At 39.3% G+C, this 23,210-nt stretch overlaps 1 protein-coding gene across 1 annotated transcript in view; it reads left to right on the forward strand.

The window, feature by feature from the left end:
- The window catches only part of LOC134647318 (guanine nucleotide exchange factor DBS-like), a gene marked incomplete at its 5' end in the record, with an annotated part of 129,990 nt that overhangs the window by 104,213 nt on the left and 2,567 nt on the right, over positions 1-23,210 (forward strand). Inside the window, 8 exons of the mRNA XM_063501621.1 lie at positions 7,615-7,749; positions 10,109-10,294; positions 11,008-11,199; positions 12,014-12,139; positions 14,276-14,473; positions 17,960-18,165; positions 19,369-19,537; positions 22,761-22,893. Coding sequence (XP_063357691.1) covers positions 7,615-7,749; positions 10,109-10,294; positions 11,008-11,199; positions 12,014-12,139; positions 14,276-14,473; positions 17,960-18,165; positions 19,369-19,537; positions 22,761-22,893 — 1,345 coding nt within the window. The remainder of the gene's footprint in view (positions 1-7,614; positions 7,750-10,108; positions 10,295-11,007; positions 11,200-12,013; positions 12,140-14,275; positions 14,474-17,959; positions 18,166-19,368; positions 19,538-22,760; positions 22,894-23,210) is intronic.

Below are 23,210 nucleotides of genomic sequence, written 5' to 3' on the forward strand. Positions count from 1 at the left end.
TTTATAGTACAACATTGTAAATTTTTAACAAAGAGCTTGATGGACAAGCCCTAACTTCAATTGAATTCAGTTCAACACCGGTTTAAGCACAATACTGTATTCATATTCAAAATTGCGGCAATTTGCTTTGCAAATCTATATTACCCGCTGGAGCAACTACCTACATTTGAATTAATTCTGAAACTTGTATCTTAGAAAGGAAATCCTAAAATTAGACGTGATTTTGGCTGACAAAACTTTGGTACAGTCGTCTCTTAAATAATTATGTACACGGGCAATAATGTAGGATCTTCTTGTTCTTTCAAGTTTGACAGATATTTTTAACGTGCGTCATAGTATAGAGACCAATACATATAAAAGACTGTACACTGTTCTATTGACTAACATCTGCGTGTATTTATTTACATATCTGTGTGTAACATACGTACATTAATATATGTACAAGAACCTGCCTTATCCTTTTATAGGAGCTTAGCAAACAAGGATGAAGTAGCATTTGAGCAAATATGAGGTATAACATCACAGAGCAAATAAAAGATTTCATTTTATCCGAAGTTCAACGTTGGAGGTAAAAGGTTAATGCCACTTTACCTTTCGTTAGATTATAACATTTATAACTAACTGCCTTTGTAACTACATAAATAATTATGTAAGTAGGTATTATAAAAAGTAGGTAAAGGAATACATTCGGCGTATTTTTAACACGCCTTTATTAGGTCGACCTGTATGTAACTAACATGTAATGGAAGATCCACTTCCCGGTTTCCGATTGAGCTGAAATTTTGCATACACATGTAAGTCGGGTGACAATGCAATATTATGGTACCATCGAGCTGATCTGATGATGGAGACAGGAGGTGGCCATAGGAACTCGACCTGTATGTAACTAAATTGTAATGGAATCTTGCAAGTTAAATTTGATCCACTTCCCGGTTTCCGATTGAGCTGAAATTTTGCATGCACATGTAAGTCGGGTGACAATGCAATATTATGGTACTATCGAGCTGATCTGATGATGGAGACAGGAGGTGGCCATAGGAACTCTGTGATGAAACAACGCAACCTAATTGTGTTAGGGGTTATTAGAATTGTCTCGATGAGTATTAGTTGTCTGTCGTAAGAAAAGTACAGTCAGCGATAAAAGCGTGTACCAAAAATTAAATTTTTGCCAAAAACTTATTTAACGTTGAGCCATATGTGGGTCAGGTAACAATGTAAGTTGTCATAATACTTACCTACTGAACATGTTTTACTATAAATATCTGGGTGACTCGAAAATGCGTGTTTTCCCAGAGATAAGACCTAGCTAGATCGATTTTTCGCCCCCGAAAACCCCCATATAGCAAATTTTATCGAAATCATTAGAGCAGTTTCCGAGATCCCCGAAATATATATATATAAATAAACATATAAATAAATAAATAAGCAAGAATTGCTCGTTTAAAGGTATTAGATTATCGTTTAGGAGATTAGATATAAAACCAACTAGCACTGGAGCTGACTGTGATTGGCAATACATAATTATAAATCATTATTCCTCAGACTAATACCTATGTAGATAATCGAAAGTTTTGGATTTCCTTTTTCAGCACACCTCTACATGTTCTAAAATAACTAGGCTCTGTTCTAATACACTATTATTACCCCTTATTACGAGTCTGGAACTAACATAAGCCTATGGCTGCATACGTCGTTCGAATACTTAATTACTAGAATAACCACGCAGCCACGCACGTTCGGCACGCTGCGAACTTCTAATAACCAACGTGGGTACGCAGGAACTGGTAGTTAGGGTACCTTGCTCTAATTTTATTTTCACTCTGTAATAATTTAGGTATGCACTAGGATCTAGACTAACAACGGCAGTTTTTTTAGGGAAAACTTCTTAACCAATCAGTTATCTAACCAAAATTGGATTTGTGCAGGCTGTCACGTTCAGCACCGATCAAACAAAGGTCCAAGATAGAGCCACCGATTTGACCCTCATGTAAGTTCAGTGATCGTACAGCAAACAACAGAGTCGGTAGTTGGGGCTACTTGGAACACGTGTCTACTCGTATTAGCAAAATGAATACCTACATAGTTACTTATCATATCCACTTTTTTTCCCAAGATTCTGGTATAGCAGGCTGCATATCTTAGGTATATCTACGCAACGATCACTTCACTCCCACCTCGGTCGGTACGAGTATGAATCACCGCGCTCAATTGAGCCCATGATTGGAGCTACATATGGGCAATCAGTTCAAGTGCACAGGACTCATGCCGGGATTTACATCTGTCATAAACACGTGATGGATATGATGGTCGTGTGATTACCGCTTGTCGCCGTGGATAATTAAGACGTCTGTCGCTTTTTGACATGGTAGTGAGAGAGTGACGGATGTTTTATTTTCAGCGAATAGTGATAAACTGATAAACATGCGGTCATTGCAGCAAGGATACGATAAGTCATTTAAACATATGTATACCATTGAACGTACAGTCGCCATCAGATATATCGGAGCGGCTAAGGCGCCTACAAGCCTATTATTATCTACAAGAATAACACGTTTATATGAAAACTCCTACTCTACAATATTCTTTTATATTTATGATATGTACCTTAGTTACAATTTTCCATTTCAGGTCGAGTGAGAGTTTCAAAGAATCACATGCTCACATATTTTCATGACTCTCATTGAAATAAAAAAAACCTTTGAACAATCCCGACCCGACTAGGTAGGTACATCCCGCACATATATTTAGGGGTCAGTCAACTCTGCAGCGTAGGTACTCTACGTCAGGAATTAAGAAAGGTGATTTCCATAAGATGTTCTTTATGACAACCACATTACTATTCCCAGCACAGCCTTCGCACGTGCCTATACTGCACTATCAAAACAAAAGACTGCCACAGATGCTTCTCAGAACATGGGCAAAAAAAAACGAACAATACCGCTCGGACAGCCGTTTGAGATCAATACCAAATATATCTCAAGATGCTCACCATGACATTGAAGTTTAGTCCTTAAGCAGTCAGCGTAAAGTGCGTTTCACCTGTCGTGTCGCCGCGATGTAGAAGAACTGTAGAAGATACGGGTTACCCAAGAAGTCACTTAAGCCATTTGACTTTAGACTTTAGTGTCACCACGTACAGCCCATTTTACACGTTTACCTTAGCAGAACTGTATAAGAAATGAGTTGAGTCCCATGGTCTCTGTACAGGGATGCATCGCATTGGCAGGTGTGCTCTACTAACACTAATGTACACGACACACACAGGCGTTTCCACGATGCGGCGTCCATACACAACAGGCTCGCCCTTTATTACCGATGCAGTTTGACAGATAGGTTGCTCTAATTCGGTTAGGTCGTGTGATGATATATTCTTAATTCATTATTCATCATATTCTTAATTCACTCAATTAGAATCGTTTATCACCGTAATAAGTATATTATGTTAATTTGGAAAGTTGAGCCCTTCGTGATAGATCCGCTTGTAAATGGGATTAATTCGTTGAATATGGTATTTTATATAGAGTTTCTTCTTACACATTAATGCACATGTTATACCGAGTATATTAAAAAAAAAAAAATTTGTTGATCATTGAAAACGATGATAACGGTCATATATGACTCATATGAAGTCCAGTCCAATTTGATGTAGGTAGCAGGGATGTTGCGGATGCAGATTTTTTGACATCCGCGTATGCGGATGCGGATATTTAAAGGCTCACATCCGCGGATGCGGATGCGGATGTCAAGATTAGGTACTTAGAAAACGTCAAATATTACATTTTTAGTATTTTTGTTATTAAAAAAAACGAAACGTTTTAGTATTTGAGCAAGAATATAGGTGCGTTATATTTAATAAACAGTAACTTCACTGGTTTTTCTGGATCTAGACGATTTCGTTATAGGTAATGACGAAATTACCTAGCACTTACGCCGCCGCTAAGACGTTCCTGTACCGACTTGTTCGACATCCGCATAAGCTCCGCATCGATTTTATGCGGATGCGGATGCAGATGCGGATGTTGAAAATAATGCGATAGTTCAGCGGTTGCGGATGCGGATGCGGATGTTCGCAACATCCCTGCTAATAATATTAATAAGTCTAAACAATGTTCAATATTTGGAATTTAAACTGTTGTGAGCCATACTAACATTGAATAATTTTACGGTTTAGACTCACATGTCGCGCGAGTGACTTTAAACAAGTGAGTCTAAACCGTAAAATTATTCTAATTAGTCTAGATAGACATACCTACTTACAGTATTTACTAAATAAGTCGGTGGAATATTGTTTTACCCTTTATCAGTGTTATGTAAATAATTAGAATTGTATCGTAAGGACTAGAAACTGATTAAATAACTAACAATAGCCAACTCGGTAAAAGTCATTAGGAAATTGAATCATTGGTATCAATGTGGTAACATTGCGACACAAAGTAGGCTAAATAGTCAGTGTAGTGTCATTAGATATCGTATTAACAATTCCATTTCAAAAGAACTCTGCTTTCAAAACTGGAATAAAGTGGAGCATCCCGCCATACGGTGCGAGCAAAAGTGGAGGCAACAACTTTTTTTATGCTCCCAACGTATTCCCGCGCCCCTGCCATCCAGCCAGTTCCTTATTCTTACACACTCAAACAGCCAAGCAGCTTGTGCCATGTGCTCAGCCCTTATAAACACCGGATATATTAAATTAAAAATAAAAATATTTTAATTGCTTCCTCTTAAGTGTTATTAAGAACAAGTGCAGTATATGTTTGCGAAGATTTTAGTTTTCAGTGACTATGGATGCCCTAAATGTTGTAGTTAAAACGAGCTATAATATTTTTAAACTGTTTTCGGAACAACATAAGCCCGTAAGTTATTATTACTTATTACTTATTATGATCTATTTATAATTAATGGTTGTAACATCGTGTTCGAGAGTTCTTGTTTATGCGGGATATATTTGGTAATATGTATTATAAGCAGGATTGTTTTGACTACATCGCCTATTATAGCGTTTATAGCTTGATTAGATGGTATGTACATTTAAACATAGAGTCTGTTCGGAAAGAGAAGAGTCGTGGAATGTATTGTGCCCCCATACATTCCACGACTCTTCTCTTTCCGCACAGACTCTACTGAATACCTATGATATCTTCATCATCATCATCATCTTTAAACTTAGATTTTTCTTGTGGACTCTGTGCGAAAAGAGAAGAGTCGTGGAATGTATTGGATTCCATACATTTCACGACTCTTCTCTTTCCGCACAGACTCTACATTCTTGTTGACACTTGCCTTCTGATAAATTATATCCAATTCGGTCTTTTGCGCCCGCATGACATATCTTATTTGACATTATACAGGGTGCTTCCTGTAACAAGAGCAATAAATTAAACTAAAGGCTGTACTCCTCAAACTGACCAACATTTGGTCAGCAAGTTTTGAAAATAACTCATGTTTTGATTTTTATTACACTTTAAAGTTTATTCTAAGACGCAATGTATTGCAAATTTTGTTATGTTTAAAGCGTGACAAGCAACGTCAAACACACTGATGTTAGCGTACATTGAAGGCAATATTTATTTTGTATGAAAAAGAGGAATTCTAAAGGATTCACAATTTTTTAAAGTTGCTGTACAAATGTCGGTTAGTTTGAGGAGTACAGCCTTTAGTTTAATTTATTGCTCCTGTTACAGGAAGCACCCTGTATAGATATTAGATAAACTGAGATAAACCAATGAACCTACAAATTATGTGCCAAAAATCAACACAACATTTTAATTAAGTAAATTAAATGGGAAACATAACGGCTGAAAATGTAGTCATAAACTCCATGAGCAAGGTACGTTGAATTCCAGGCATATGCCTATTAACTGTCTTTTACTTTTTATACACGCACTACTTAACATTCCGTAAATAATGCGCTCAATCGCACCGACACGTTCTTGCGATGCTGATGCGAATCGTTTCATTAACGCACTTTATTTATTAAGGATAATTTATATTATAATTGTTCAATAATTAACAGTCCGGTACGATGCGAAATTGTGGATGTTTAAAGAGTAACAATGAGTAAAAGGGCTTATTTTAAACATATCGAATATATGTGTTTGTATGTACCTATATATAGTCTTTTTTGGCACAAGAGTGATGTGCGGTTAGGTTACATAGCCTGAGTTTGAGAGCGTCAATTTAGGCTTTTTGTTTCTCTACCTATAAATAATCAATTAACTTTTCTTGCAAGAAAAGGTAGTCATAATCATAATGAGGTACGAGGTAAACTTTTTTCAAGATAATACTGTCACAGCACGAAAATTTAATTTGAAGAAACGGATCATTCTAAAATTGAAGTCAATATTTGTATTAATAATTCAAGTCGGATCGAATACTTAAGTCTCGTAGAGCCAGTACGAGTAAATCAAGTCCTTTGTAAGGATACTCAGCATTAGTCGAGGCTAGTTTTTCAAGCTTAAGCTAAAAGCAATCGTGGCTCCTCTTCGTCTGAACAGCTTTAGGATTAAAACAAACAGACTAACAAAACTGCTCTACTAACTAGAAAGACTGGTACTTACTGTTTCATGCGCTTATTATAAAAATAAACTAATAGTCACATCGAATCGAAAATACCGACCTACGGCCGTTTCCCATTCGATCCGTTAATCACTTATCAAAAATCCTAGACATCTATCGATTTATAAACCTACTCCAATGACCAAGTAAAGTAACTATTGTAGAAATAGGTACAGCTGCCATCATTCCAAAGACTCCTGCAATCTTCAGCAATCAAATCGTCAGTCCATCATGTATAATACACATTATTGCTATCGGTAGGGATTTTAATAGTTTCATAATTTAATTTCAGTACTACCAATTCATACCTTGTCACAGTGAAAATCAATATGAAAGTCCTAAGGACTTCATAGACATATGTGTGTACTTCCAGTCATGGTATGGATGGCAAAACAAATCTATCGAGTCAATCAGCCTCATTTCGTGGTTGAATATAATTTATTTAAAATATGTAATGTACTACGCTCTAATCTTGGAGATTAATGACTATTAGGTACATTAATTTTTGTGTGCATCGTGTGAAACCCGATTCCAACGGCTAGCATTACGCCATACATTACTGATTATATACCCGCTATATACAGCGGTAGGAAAACGTCTCTCATTAATTTAATTTTTAATTTAGTTCAAACCTGATACTTTATCCTGGTTGGATTCATATTTAGATTGTGTAACATGTACTGAATACTGTCAGCAACGCATTATTCTTTGACAGAAAAGTTACTTTATCAGATTTGCCAGATAAGAATAACGCATCGCATACTACGTACAATAGGTAGGTACGATATAAACAGCACAGGTATACTATTAGCCATTACTCAATTTTAACCCATCATTTAGCTGTGTTATCGATTGTCGGTACTAATAATAATCTGCACAGCAGTTTCTCATATGCACTCGTGATGCACTCATATCATTTTAAACACTATTCAAGTAGCCTTTTCTGCTGTCATCTAAACTATATGTGGTAGTTGACTTTATATTGTGTTAATATAAGATGGTTGTGTATAATTTACTTTTAAATATATTTTTATTAATTTAATTTTCTGATTGTCGTAGATGGAGACGTCAGGTGGTTCAGAGAGCTCGAGCGGCGAGGACGCAGAGGCGCGGCGGTTGCGGCGCGGGCACGTGCTCGCGGAGCTGCTGCAGACTGAGCGGGTCTACGTGCAGGAGCTCGGTTCAATACTCACTGTAAGCACAGCATAGCTTCCTGTAGGAACTACTAGTAGCGGTGAGTCTATTAGGATGAAGACTAGGAAGTTCTGACCCGAGGGCGAAGACGCAGAAGGCCGTATAACCATAGGCTATGTGGGTTCAGTTGGGCTTACTGTTGTAACACTACTGATAAGTCAAACCCTCCCAATGTAAGCACAGCGAACATTGCGAAGAGGTAAAATGTAAAAACATCCAAGTTGGCCCCTTCAGTCGGGCCAGAAATAAAGATTTTAATTACAAGAGCAAGTCGCTAGTCTTATCCGTCTCCAGAAGCGAAGATGCTTGATTGATCGAAACACCTCTTCTAGAAACTGAGCAATACCCGCGTGTTCGCGCGAGTCTATGTAATAGCGTTAGTAATATCTAGTCGGCTAGTACCTATAATTTAAATCGAGTTTGGGTTGTAATCTAATAATATACCAATTATGTTATGCGCAGTATCATTCACCACATGACGCATGCTATTAACGTCATTAACCAGCACGTAACCTTAACCAGTAGGTAACTGAAAAGAATCCATCCACGTTTCCCTAATGCAAATCAACTCATTGATAAATGTCCTTGCGTCCCGCTCCATTAGGTTGCGCGATATCTCCGCACGTATTCACCATATCGATGCGCGCTCTGAAAACCAATGGCATTAGTATGCAATTAGAGCGTGATCTACATCGGTAGCCGGTGCAGTCGCAGGCCCGTGCGCATGTGCATCGGATGCGCGAGCAGCGGAGCGTCGTGCGCGCGCGCCCGGAACCAAGCGATGCACGCGCATTCGCGCTCAGCACGCCGCTCCAAGCTCTCCGTCGCGTGCTCGCCTTCACAATGAAATATGGAAAATATGACCTACATAAATCCTCGGCCAACATTAGTGTCGGGACCTCCTATTCCTGGTACTACAGAAAAAATGACAACCCCACCACCCGGAAGAAGAAAAAACTTACGCGCTCTGCGTCAGATTCCACGCTGTTCAGCGATTACGCGAACCAAATAGCGTTATTCGAGAAAGAAAAGGCGTTCCGCAAGAAATGTAAGAAGTCAGTGAGTGATGTTGGTAAAACTGGACGTGTTAAATATAATCCGCGGAACATAAAACCAGTGTACATGGAACCGTTCACCGGGAACTTCTTCTACGGTAAGACGCTGCCCGGTTACGAGTACAAGAAGTCTGAAGAGAAAATCACTTATTTGCCAGACTCAGATGCTGTAACAGCATCCGAGTCCCTGACAACTGCGGAATCCCTCACTACTACTGCTCCCACGGTTGTCGATGCTCCTGAACTAGTAAGAAACCCCCTTTATGGATGTGCCGAAGCAGATGTACAAATACCGACGCCACAGTACTCGACCGACTCAACTGCTTCAAAAGATTCGCTGCTAAAATCATCTAGTTGCACGGAATTAAGACGGACAATGTGTAGCAGCAAGAACACTGAAGACGTCATCTCAAATATATTGAAGGATTACAAAAGAATTATGAAAGAGTGGAATACAACTATCGATGATCATTACTTTTCAGTTTCTCACGACAATAAAAGAGTCTCCACTATGTGCCGACAGAGCAATACTGATAGCTACGTTCGCAGTCTACATTCTACATTATCGTGCCGGAAACCCAGCCGATGCCACAAGTCTACGAGCAACAAATACTATCACTACGCTTACTCCCAGAACCTAAACAACAGAAAGGAAATACCAAAGAGAGCATCTACTTTAGATCGGAATCAAACCTTTGGAAATTGTTCTTCCACATTGCAAAATTTTAAGAAAAAGACCATGTTCTGGAAAGTCGGCAATAGCCTGTCACCTTCCGAGTGCAAATGCTTGGAAGCAGTTTACAGAGATTACGACAAGCGCCTACAAGATTGGTGCGATACAATCAGCCAATGTTCAACGCTAATTAGTTCGGTAATCATTCGATGTATCTAATTTATGTGAATATGTACAACAAAGGCGCATTTAACGCGGTAGTCTTTTAGGTATGTCACGTCATAGCATCGTAAATTATGTTTGCGTCAAGTTAATCATTTTAAAAGATTCTACAACGTTAAGAAGTATAATAAGTAAATATATTACGACAAAGCACGCAAAAATGTTCAACACGCTCTTTGGGCTTTGCAAATTAAATTGTGATAGGTACTCAGATAATTTTGGGCATATGTTATTGAAGGTTACTGTAGATGAGTGTAATCTCTTTTACATCAACATACATCAAATCTCCACCAGCCCATTCCCAATTCTCTAACGCCGCACTAATATCATTATCTTTACTTCTCGTCTTGATTGTGACTGTTTTTTCAACAACAGTGCAATCTATTTCATTGTACCTGTCTCCTTCCAGGGTTACAAAGAGGAGATCGAGAAGCCAGAGAACCAGCACCTGCTGCCGGCGACGCTGGTGGGGCAGGCCGACGTGCTCTTCGGGAACCTGCACGAGCTCTTCACATTCCACCAGGACGTGTTCCTCAAGGACCTAGAGCGGTCCATCTCGGCTACCGAACTCGTTGCACTCTGTTTTGTTGAGAAGGTATGATTAATTTATATATTTAGGTATTTGTTTTTCAATTACGATTAGTATCGCTATGCAGCGAGGAAACGCGGCCAGCCTTCTGGGCACCCTGCCCGTTGACGGTGATTTAGGGATTTTTTTTACCTGTAGCAAAGTGTAGTAGGCTTAGTAAGTGTTATTATGTTGTTTTTATTATTACGATTATGAATTGACGAAGAACAGGTATACTCAGCTAGTATTTAGCTATCAATTAATTGAGTGTAGCCAATTTATGATGCAATGATGTTCAACATTGCTTTACGTTGAGCACGTCACGATCATGATAATTTCGTCACGTACAACTTAATAGTTATCATAGGGTGGTTTCGAACACCTGTTCTTTGGTGTTTCTTGTTATCATTGGTTTAAACAGAATAAGCTATGAATTTTGCATGTTGCCCATTCCTGTCTAATAACAGGGGTTTCCTAACTTAAGTTACCCTCAGACGCGTCGCGGCGTTGTCACAGGAGTGTCACTAGTCACTATAAGTAATACACACGCTACCTTCATACACGCGATATCTTCATTTACAAGGGAGTCGCAATTATTTTTTTTCCTAGCCTATCTGAGTGTGTGCTGAGCAAAGGCCTCTTCCCTTGATTTCCACGACTCCCGATTTGATGTTTCCTCTGGCCAGTTTTACAGGAAGCCCAAAAAAAATATTCGCTTAATAATTAATTGTTGTCCACAGCGAGAGACATTCTTCCGGCTCTACAGCTACTACTGCCAGAACATCCCCCGATCGGAGCGGCTGCGCGAGACTCTGGTGGACACACACCTCTTCCTCCAAGCGTGCCAGCTGCGGTTAGGGCACAAGCTGCCGTTGGCCGCGTATCTGCTCAAGCCAGTGCAGAGGATCACCAAGTATCAGCTGCTATTAAAGGTATTGTATTTCTTACCAATAGAATCGTTCTGTAATGAAATATTGAACACCTATGTATATACACGCATTTTTAATGCCAGTAAACTGGAGGTTTTGGGTTCGACTTTTTTTGTTACTTTTCTGATTGTACCTATATTGATCATACCACCTACGCAAATCCCCGCATAAATTATGAAATAATTTACTTTTAAAGCTCGATATCTCTGAGTTGGCCATCTGGAATCATGTTTAATTTAGAAGTTATTTTAATATAGGACGCTGGTGGAATAAACGGGTTACAAGGGTATGCAACTATGCAGTTTAACATAAACAAACTCGTACTATTTTAAACTGTCCACCTGCTCTTGTTTATCTCAGAACCGACCCAATATGTTAGCGGGCGACTTAAACTGGGTTCAAAATAACTTTATCTCGTTTGAAGAAGAAACACTGATAGCCTGTAGGCAATAAATAGTTAAAACCATTTTTAGTCAATGTGTTTTAGACATATAATTTTATGTCAGAGATACCTATAACCTAACTGAAGATGCTAATATCGTGTCAATAGAACGCTGAGTCAATAGGCGTCGTTAATTTTGCATTTACTTTGGTCATTGAATGATTGTATTCGGTAAGCGCAATATTATCGATGATATTTTACAAACACACATTCGTTTCTAGATAACAAATCACCGACAAGCGTGCATATTAAAAACCAAAACAGTTACCGGCAAAAAAGTATTATTTATGGCGTTTTTTGCTCAATAACCAATCATGTTTTTTGCTGCCTATAAATAAACATGAATAGTACTTAAAGGTTATTTTACTTTGGCAGGACCTCCTGCGGTACAGCGAATGTGGCTCGATGAGCTCGAACCTCCAGCAGGCGCTCGAATGTATGTTGGTCGTGGTCAAATGCGTCAACGACTCCATGCATCAGATCGCCATCACTGGCGTACCCGTAAGTCATAGTTCCGTAAATGATGTAAATATACTGATGTGACCACAATCATTATAGAGATTTAGAATAATCATACGTCTACAGTCCATCTAAGCTATAGTATTTTTCAAACAACCCGAGCACGGTGACTAATATCATCATAGATTTTATAATAATAAATAAATAATTTCTTTATTCAGACAATATACAGTCCACATTTGTTACTCGGCTACTTATAAACTAGGTTAATTGTACTTACGTACTACACTAGAAATGTACAGGTACTTAATTATTTTTTACTTATTTTTAACCCTTTACCGCATACGAATCCATTTATGGCGGATATAATATTCAACTCTATTGACAGCTATAAAGTTCAAATTTAATGAATTCGTTTTATTTTACCATTGCAGTACGGGGTTCATTTTAATAATAAACATCACCAGAATTAGGGTTTATTAGTGGGGGTTTATAACCTTAAAACGCAAAATCTCGCACAATTGCAGTTTTTGATTTGGTAGCGGCAAAGTATGGAGCCACTAAGTATATAATTCATATTTGTGGCCAGAGCACACCGGCTGCGAGTGCGTAGTGTATTCAATATTCAGACGTTGTTAAACAAAGTCTAGAACTTATGGCTTTTCACCCAGCAGAGTTCGAGAACCTTGAATAATAAGGTAGCATTATTTACTATGATTTACCCATATTACCATACCCGTTGAAGATTTCTCCAGCGACAAATCAGTCACCGTCCACTTAACGCGACGTATGTATAGGCACCATATAAATTACCTACGAGGCAGCTCTACTGAAATACTCCACTCCACTTTAAACCTTATTACCAGGAAATGAAGTTCTAATTTAGTATTTTAAATTAAAAACATGTTTAAGTATATGTTTTATCCCACGAGGCTGACAGGATGTCAGTCAAACGATTTTGTTTCGTATTACCATTGAATAGGGCTCTTGAGTAAGATTGATGTGTTCCCACGGGGCGCAAACTTGCGGATGGAAAGTTAGTCACGCAAGGGGCAACGGTAGTTTCAATATCCCGAATTAAGTCAATTACAGAATAATAAAAACACCGTTATGTACTTAAAGTATGTTTACTAAGGTAACTACTACAGTCAGTTTAAATTATTAATTAAATATTTGGAACTATCGAAACACAATTTATTTATATTATGTATTTTCGAACGTTGAATAATTTTACGGTTTAGATTCACTTGTTAGACTTGTTAAACCGTAAAATTATTCAATGTTAGTATGTCTCACAACAGTTTAAATTCGATTATTTTCGAACGTGTTAGATTTTATTTATTTAGGGGGGATTCTGATCCCACTAGTCAGTACATATCTGTTTGTACACTTGTCGTTAAAGTCGGCTTCGGGCTAGTCTGATGGTTATAGAGTGAGCGCATTTCAAAGACGGATTGCTTGAACAGCGAAAGAAGACCTGTGAGTAAAATCAGTATGGCGAGAAATAACAGAGAGGGTTTTATCCTCCCATTAATGCTGATTTATTTTGCTAAAGTAGGCAAAAGTCACACTTTAGTAGGTTGGTCATGTAATATGTATGTTAACTTGTAAATAAACTCTAATCATCCGTACTGAAATTGTTTATTCATGAAGTTTCTTCCGTATCTCCCCGTTGCATCTGAATTTGTTACGGCCGATTCGTTTTTTACGCTTCATTCGGCCGTGTTTTATGAACCTTTACCATATTATGTTAAATTACAAATTTTACGACATGCCTTATAAATTGTAATGCAGATACAGATACGGCATTAATTAAAATTAATAATAAATAAGGAAATAAATCAATCCAAAACTAGCGAACATTTTACTACCGACAGACGTAAAAATATAGCTATAGTCGCTCTCGCTACCTACCTCGTAGTAAATACTACGACTAGGGACGTCATAATCGTCATATACAAAAACATCACTGACACCAACACCACACACCAATATGACGAGCGCAAGCGAACTAATATAAACCTTATTCAAAAGAGTGAAGGTTAACTTTGAGAGCATACGCCATTGTAACACTAATAGTTAATTCATGGCCTACAGCGCCTTCTTATGACAACTTTAGGTGTGTTTGGCTTCCAAAAGGTTAAAATTCCAGCATCTCACATTGACATATTGCTCCAGGTGGACCTAGCGCAACAAGGCGAGCTCCTGATGCAAGGCTCGTTCCTCGTCGCGTCGGAAAGCAAACGGGACCTGCGGCTCAGAATACGGCCGCGGCGTCGGCATATCTTCCTCTACGAGAAGGCCATGCTCTTCTGCAAGCCGGCTACTAAGAACAGCCACAACAAGGCTACTTATCACTTTAAGAATGATCTCCAGGTACGTCACACGTCTACCTTTAATCTGTAGGTTTTCTTTCTAGTAGTTTCAATGAGCAAACGTGACATGTGGGTGGATAAGTCTACGGCCTCGGCATATCTTCCTCTACGAGAACGTCATGCTCTTCTGCAAGACAGCTACCGTGGCATTTTTTACATAGTTTTGGGTATGGTGACAGCTGTCATCTCTATACAATTTAGTGATAATTTATAATATAACTTTAAAATTCAAAAAAAAAGCGGCCAAGTGCGAGTCGGACTCGCCCATGAAGGGTTCCGTATTTAGGCGATTTATGACGTATTAAAAAAAAACTACTTGCTAGATCTCGTTCAAACCAATTTTCGGTGGAAGTTTACATGGTAATGTACATCATATATTTTTTTTAGTTTTATCATTCTCTTATTTTAGAAGTTAGGGGGGGGGGGACACACACATTTTACCACTTTGGAAGTGTCTCTCGCGCAAACTATTCAGTTTAGAAAAAAATGATATTAGGAACCTCAATATCATTTTTGAAGACCTATCCATAGATACCCCACACGTATGGGTTCGATGAAAAAAAAAATTTGAGTTTCAGTTCGAAGTATGGGGAACCCCAAAAATTAATTGTTTTTTTTCTATTTTTGTGTGAAAATCTTAATGCGGTTCACAGAATACATCTACTTACCAAGTTTCAACAGTATAGTTCTTATAGTTTCGGAGAAAAGTGGCTGTGACATACGGACGGACAGACAGACGGACAGACAGACGGACAGACAGACGGACAGACAGACATGACGAATCTATAAGGGTTCCGTTTTTTGCCATTTGGCTACGGAACCCTAAAAATGTATTGAGATGACAGCTGCCACCGTACCCAAACAATAATACAACAAGCCTACTTACCATCTTCTAATATCTATCCAGTGGCGTAACTAGGGGGGTGCTGGGGGGGGCACGTGCCCCGGGCGCCGTCCAAGGGGGGGCGCCAAAATGGGCCAAATACCTCCCATAGAAAATGAACCAGCCAAAATGTAGGAAACAGTCATATTTTTTTTTCGCGACTTAGGGGTTGGTCTCAAAGTAAAAATTGGTCAGTATAATCCCAAAACCTCCCTGGCAACGGAAATGCAGTTATTTTTTAGCCACCCTATACAGGGTGGTCCAAACCTTGACGTGAAAAAAATTTTTTTGGAATCCTAGCTCGTCGTTGATTATCAGAATATACCCCATGTATGTTAGCCGATTTTTAGTAGATTTCGAGTTTAACTTTTAACTTTTGTTAAGAAATTCCGGGGTGAAGCTTTGCGTTGCTTTTATGCCTTCTAATAATTGTTCGTGGTATTTGCACTGATAACATAAATAGCGATGGGGAAGTGACCCCATAAAATAATATTAGAAATAACAAAAGAGGATTTTTGTAATGAATTACTAATTTGGAAGCTTTCCACCTCAGTTCCTTTGGCCGGCGACTCTGACAAATTATGACTATTAAGTATCAGTTTTTTGACCTTTTAAAAAAACGTAGGGTCTAGCAGTTTCTAAAATAACCAAAAGTCTTTGAAATCGCTTGTATTTTTTATTTATTTAGGTAAGGGCAACATCTAAGCTTGACATGCTTGAACGTAAAAGTTTGTCTTTTTTTCCCAACTCAGCCAAGTGAGGATGCTGATTTTTATTTAGCAACTGCGCCGTTTGTGAAGGATTATGTTACAAAAAGAAATATTCAAAAAAGTTCAATAGTTTTTTTTAATAAATAATTGCTTCACCCCGGAATTTCTCAACAAAAGTTAAAAGTAATAACAATAAAAATCATAATTCGAAAACTACGAAAAGTCGGCTAACATACATATTCTGATAGCCCACAGCATGAGGAATCTAAAAAAAAATTTTGGACGGCAAGGTTTGGACCAACCTGTATAACACATGCCGTGCCAACATCTCGTTCTGTGATACTAGAATGCCGTGAAAAACCTGTGTCAGGTATTGAGGTATCCAGAGTTTTGGTGTGGGATCGGGAGAATTTAGTCCAATTCAATCCCACCAAGGCTCAATTTTGCGCGTTTACCGCTAAGAAAACCTTATTTTTCAAGGCACAACCCATCCCATGTCAGGGAGTATTGGGAGCCTCGGTGTTGACATCTCCATCAGTGACGTCCAATTTTCGTAGCCATCTTGCTGGGTAGGCTGCGCTCGTATCCAAAAAACTCTGTGTGCTCAATAAAGGGAGGCGATACTTTACTCTGGGGCAGACAGATCCATAGGCGTACCCACGGTGGGGCAAGGTGGGGCAGTTGTCCCACCCTGGTCTCTGACCATAAGCTAAGAATCTCTGTTTCAACCGTACTCTGTTAACGTCCCCAGCCTCCCCTACTTTTGCCCCACCCCTTAAAAAATGCTGCGTACGACCATGGACAGATCCCATATAAAGAGTACTGCTGTCACCTTTGGGCAGGAGCACCTAGATGCCACCTTGGTCCCTTCAAATCAGTCCAAAGGCGCGCTATGAATAGTCTACGATCCCAAACTTACAAGCGATATTGAATCTTCAAGTCTAAGGAGATCTCCAAAAAGAAGTGTATAAGTTTTAAAATGGTCGGCAACGCGCATTACCCGCCCCTGGAGTGTAGACGTCCATAGGATGCGGTGACCGCTTACCATCAGGTGAGTCGTAAGCTTGTTAGCCACCGATGGACTAAAAAACACTTATTTGTCTAAATCAAAAGTAAACTTTAATAAGTAAAAAGTAACCCTTTCGTTAGTTCATTTCGTTTGGGCGGGGGGGCGCAAATTTGGTGCCTGCCCCGGGCGCCATATCCTCTAGCTACGCCACTGTATCTATCCTCGAATCTCTAAATCTAAACTTTCTCTGCTACCTACTGTCAATGAGAACCTAAGTAATACCTAACATAAGCTTAGTTGATAATATAAAAGATTGTGTGATGACCTTTTCAAACTCGATTTTAATGTCTGTTGAGTAAGCTAATGCTTTTTTTATCTAGTGTAGACGATAAAGTATCAAATTTACATAAAAATATTTTAGACAGTAAAGTAAATTCTTAGACTAATAAATTATTTATTTTTTCTCTTTCTAGCCACTTTGTCCTAAATTGGCGTTATTTATTACTTTGCAATGTCAAAACAAAATCTTGCTTCAATGCAGTGGTTCCTAACCTGGGGGTAATTACCCCTGTGGGAGTAAAACTGGTATTTACGGGGGTAAATAATATAACAATACAACAAAACTACACGTTTTATATTTTATTACCATTGGGAGGAGGGGTAAAATCAGGTTCCCTAGTTAGTCATAGGGTGACCGGACTGAAAAGGCTAGGAACCACTGCTTTAATGTTTTAGCAATTATTTATGCGTGGAAATAGCGGAACGTCTCTAAATGAAATCGCGAAAAAAACACTAATACCAAAATAAGCTATAAAAAAAGACTTTGAATCTATTCAACGTAGTTAAGTTCTCATTAAAAATAATGCTATTTATTACCCTTGGCAGATGTCACAAATCGGACTCACAGAGTCTGTGAAAGGCGACCTCCGCAAGTTCGAAGTATGGCGGGAGCACCGACTAGAAGTACACACGATCACAGCGCCCTCTGTGGAAGTGAAGCGAGCGTGGGTCGAGCGCATTAAAAGGGTTCTACTCGATCAGCTGAAGGAACTCAAGGGCGAGCGCGTCAGGAAGTACGGCATGCAACACAGGTTTGTGAAATTGAGCAGTTAAACTTTAACCTTTTGGACGCCAATGACCGATATATCCACACCGTAGGTTCAACGCCAAAGACTGATTAATCGGTCGCAGACCACAGAGCAACATCACCCTACGTGCATATACACAAAGTTCAACTTCAGTTTTGACACTTCAATGATGTGGCGTCTGAGAGACAGCTTTTGTGTTTGACACGGCGTATTTTTTCATCAACTGAGGTATTTTTAGGGTTCCGTAGCCAAATGGCAAAAAACGGAACCCTTATAGATTCGTCATGTCTGTCTGTCTGTCCGTCTGTCCGTCTGTCCGTCTGTCTGTCCGTCCGTATGTCACAGCCACTTTTCTCCGAAACTATACGAAACTATACTGTTGAAACTTGGTAAGTAGATGTATTCTGTGAACCGCATTAAGATTTTCACACAAAAATAGAAAAAAAAACAATAAATTTTTGGGGTTCCCCATACTTCGAACTGAAACTCAACATTTTTTTTTTCATCAAACCCATACGTGTGTGGTATCTATGGATAGGTCTTCAAAAATGATATTGAGGTTTCTAATATCATTTTTTTCTAAACTGAATAGTTTGCGCGAGAGACACTTCCAAAGTGGTAAAATGTGTGTCCCCCCCCCCCCCTGTAACATCTAAAATAAGAGAATGATAAAACTAAAAAAAATATATGATGTACATTACCATGTAAACTTCTACCGAAAATTGGTTTGAACGAGATCTAGTAAGTAGTTTTTTTTTATACGTCATAAATCGCCTAAATACGGAACCCTTCATGGGCGAGTCCGACTCGCACTTGGCCGCTTTTTTCATAAACCAGCAGCTCAAATGATTCAGCTATACATTTTTGCGCCTTTTTATTATATATTTCGCCCACCGCGCGAATATTGAATGTTAAATAGTACTTACAGAACGCCATTTATGTAAGTACGTAGCACTTTTGACAAGTTCACAGACTGACGGTTTATTTTTACATCTAAATATTTGAGCTAATTTCAGACAAAAGACAAAAAATTATTAATCTATATCGTCCCAAAGAAAATTTGAATTTCGCGCCTTTTTTTACTGACAAGATTTGGTTGACCAGCTATACCTATGCCTGAAAACGTCACACTTCGTTACTGCCGTATGTACACAGCCATTATTCTATTGCGATTATTTCCGATATTAATCCACACTGTCCCTTCAGCAGGACACTAATCCAGGCCAGTTCCTGGGACCTGGGCCCCCCGGCCCCGCAGGCCAAGCCCCCCGCGCCCGCCTGCACGCCCCGCACGGCCTCCTGCGACTCGCACGACGAGCCCTGCTGGTCCACCGACCCCTCGGAGGACGAGGAGGACGAACCCGAACAGGCGCCGGTATGTGCTACTTGAAGTCAACTTTATTGCGCTGGGATAGGACTCAGTTTGGGTTGGGTGTTATTGTGACAGATTTCTGAGAGGTAGCTCGATGGTATATGGAATTGTGTCAATAGCGTTGTTCACGGCAGCCGATTATGATTTGTATTAGTTGTATTTTAAGAGGAGAGCGCACATTGAAATAAGTACCAGAATAACAGAACACCTGCATATCTTTCGGCTGCCGTGGACAAATTGAATTTCCGTTACATTCTAAGCTATTTAAAATGATTATCGCTACTTATCGTCTTATCTGTTTGAGTCTAGAGGACAAAAAATAATATTTAATGTGCATTTTCACACGCGTTTATAAATTGCGATAACCAATTTAGATTTCAAAAATTTTACTTGTTATTTGGAAGTGTTTTAATTGTAAATGACGCTTCCTCACTGTTCCTAATTGTTAATAGTGAAGAACACTTGAAATAATAAATTGTGTTAAATATTGATACTTGTTTAAATAACCGTAACGTGCTGTAACCGGAGAAACTAACAGGGTAGAATAGTGCTTCCTGTCGCCAAAGAGCTTTCTTAATACGGGTCCTAATAGCGACTAATTTTGGGTTTGCAGTGTTGAATGAAGTGAAACCCACTGTCTAAGTAAGTTTTAAGATTATTAAAGGAATGCGGGCTGAACCACGGGTGGCGCATGAGAGACTGACCCCAGCACTTAACGCTTCCCAAACATAACATTATAGCAAGAAAAGTCAGGATGCGGAATCCAATAGTCTATGCAAGCTTACCTAACCGCGAATTTGCAGCAGTTCAAATAGTCCTAGGCATAGAGGAAATGCTGCAAATTTTCCAATAACATAAATTCTCCATGACGTCCGTTAGAATTCACGCCGTCCACTGCATAATTAAGTTAGCCCACCCATCATCGCTTTTAGTTTATTTGAATCCGAAATTTGTTAGCGACCGCACCCGAGGGTTTTGGATTTAGTTCTGCACATCCGCGTGGCACAAGTTAACACGAGAAAGCTTTTTTATCAGGTCACGCTCAGCGTGGCTGCTTAATACCGGCGCCATCTTGTCGCAATGCGATCGCAAGATGGCGGGTGCTCTAAGATGTGTTGTTCAACAGGTGACGGAGGCCGTCGGTCTCAACGGTACCATACACAGAGTGGTACAATTCTTTTCTGTATCGGGGTCTACACAGGCCAACTCCACGTTTTACGTGTCCCAGTACTGATAGTTTCTCTACAGAGCTAAAAGCCTGTAGAGGTTGTAAATACAATGAGACTGAATTATCCAAAGTTAAAAGTACATACGTAACCAAAGAGTTCGACAACGAACGTGGATATATCAGTTGTTATTGCCGAACATTAACTGTCGTGTAAGTCATTGTTTTGTTTGTTATGTCATTCATTTGTCAGTGTGCTTTTTAGTTCTGTTAACTGCGCTTGCTTCGATAAATGTTCGTTTAATGTTTATGATATATTTATTTTTGTTTACGAATGGTAGACTATAATGGACATCATCGTATCTTCATGGACAATACTGTACTATCGTTTGACACTGAATGTTACTGAACTGACACGTATTTCACTATTGATACTTATATAATTATAAGTTGTGAGGAGTGTTTGATTCAGCACAGCTCGGCTCGGCACGGCTCTCGGCTTGCACTCTAACCACGGCTTCTGACTGCGATCTTGGCTTATACTTACTGTTATATTATTTCTATACACTCAACTTTGGAAGGAACGCGATGTACTTGCACTGTATACTGACAATATACATATACCTAATTAACCTTTTCCACGCCGTGTCAAACACAAAAGCTGTCACTCAGACGTACGCCACATCATTGAAGTGTCCAAACTGAAGTTGAACTTTATGTATTTGCACGTAGGTCGATGTTGCTCTGTGGTCTGTGGCCGATTAATCGGTCTTTGGCGTTGAACCTACGGTGCGGATATATCGGTCATTGGCGTCCAAAAGGTTAATTTACTCATGTCACAAATTATGTTGTCAGAATATAGTTTCCACTCTGACACGCATATCAGGAACACGATCAAAGCCCGTCTTCTTATGGAGAGTCATGAATTCATGATATAAAAGCTTCATAAAAAATACCTAAGACTGTAGTTTTAAAGAAAAAGATTTATTTTATTATGAATCATAACTAAACATGAAAGCTCTATTAGGAATAAGAACGTATCAAAACAATGATTCCCTAATTATTACTGTATCATAAGAAAACACATCAATTTTTAGGATAATATATATTATATTACCTATAGCATAATTTAGTATAATAAGTATATTGTATGTCTACTATCAACAACATAAACATATATAATGAAACGTGTGAATGTATAAATCGCTTAAACATAACTGCATGGTTTAGTTATAAGCTAGCAAAAAGATAGAAGTGCAATAGTGTTGCATTTTGCCAGCAAAGGAATAGCAATCTTAAGGTGGACTGGTTAAGTTCAAATTGCATGCTTCGGTTGCTGTATGAGTGAATGATAGTGGTTCTACTAAACTAAACACTAACATATACCTGCCTACATTACTACTCGTATTTATGTGATAGCCTACTAAAAGAAGATAAAATCATATCCAAAAACTAGTTACTTATCCCCAAATTCACAAAGAATCCAATGTAATTATGCTATGTCCTGTTTATTTCCAATCACAAGAGTAGTATCTACCTATGCAGATAAAGCTAGTTTGTTATATTTGTACTTGGGCTTAGGGCCGAACTACATTCATTTTTGATAATGCTCATATCAGCTCAATAAAGTCTAAAGTTTACTCAACACTCGTTCAAAACATATGAGTATTAGATACTTATCTCCTTATATCTCACAAACCTGATTACCGTTTCTTATAAAATAATTGATGCACCTTATCTTGTTTCTACTTCTTTAAAGAACCAAATCTAGTTTTGAAACCCCTTACTATGTGTATAGATTGTATGGAAACAGACAAGAAAGCTATTGCATAGTGATTACTAATTATCATCTATATCTTTTTGAAAAACAAGGTAAAGTAGAAAATCAAAAACCCCGTCAAAGATAAACACGTTCCCTAGATACTTCACCGGTTAACTTACCATTCGTGAACTTTATTACAAAGTCATAACTCATAAGCCTACGAGTGACTAGTTGAATGTGACACACCAAATTATACCATATTGTGTAGTTGTAAGGTTGTAATCCGTGTGTGTGCGCAGGCGGTGGGGTGCGGCCTAGTGGCGCTGTCGGAGTACACGGCGGTGGGCGCGAGCGAGGTGTCGCTGCGCGAGGGCCAGCAGGCCGAGCTGCTCAAGGTCGGCTGCGCGGGCTGGTGGTACGTGCGGCTGGCGGGTACGTATCCCGTCTTTATCACACTGATGCGGACGCCGCTCCGGTGTGAGCGAGACAGCGCTATGCACGTATAGGCCGAGCTGCTCAAGGTCGGCTGCGCGGGCTGGTGGTACGTGCGGCTGGCGGGTACGTATCCCGTCTTTATCACACTGATGCGGACGCCGCTCCGGTGTGAGCGAGACAGCGCTATGCACGTATAGGCCGAGCTGCTCAAGGTCGGCTGCGCGGGCTGGTGGTACGTGCGGCTGGCGGGTACGTATCCCGTCTTTATCACACTGATGCGGACGCCGCTCCGGTGTGAGCGAGACAGCGCTATG

Source organism: Cydia amplana, chromosome 4 (assembly GCF_948474715.1).
Source record: "Cydia amplana chromosome 4, ilCydAmpl1.1, whole genome shotgun sequence".
NCBI lineage: Eukaryota > Metazoa > Arthropoda > Insecta > Lepidoptera > Tortricidae > Cydia > Cydia amplana.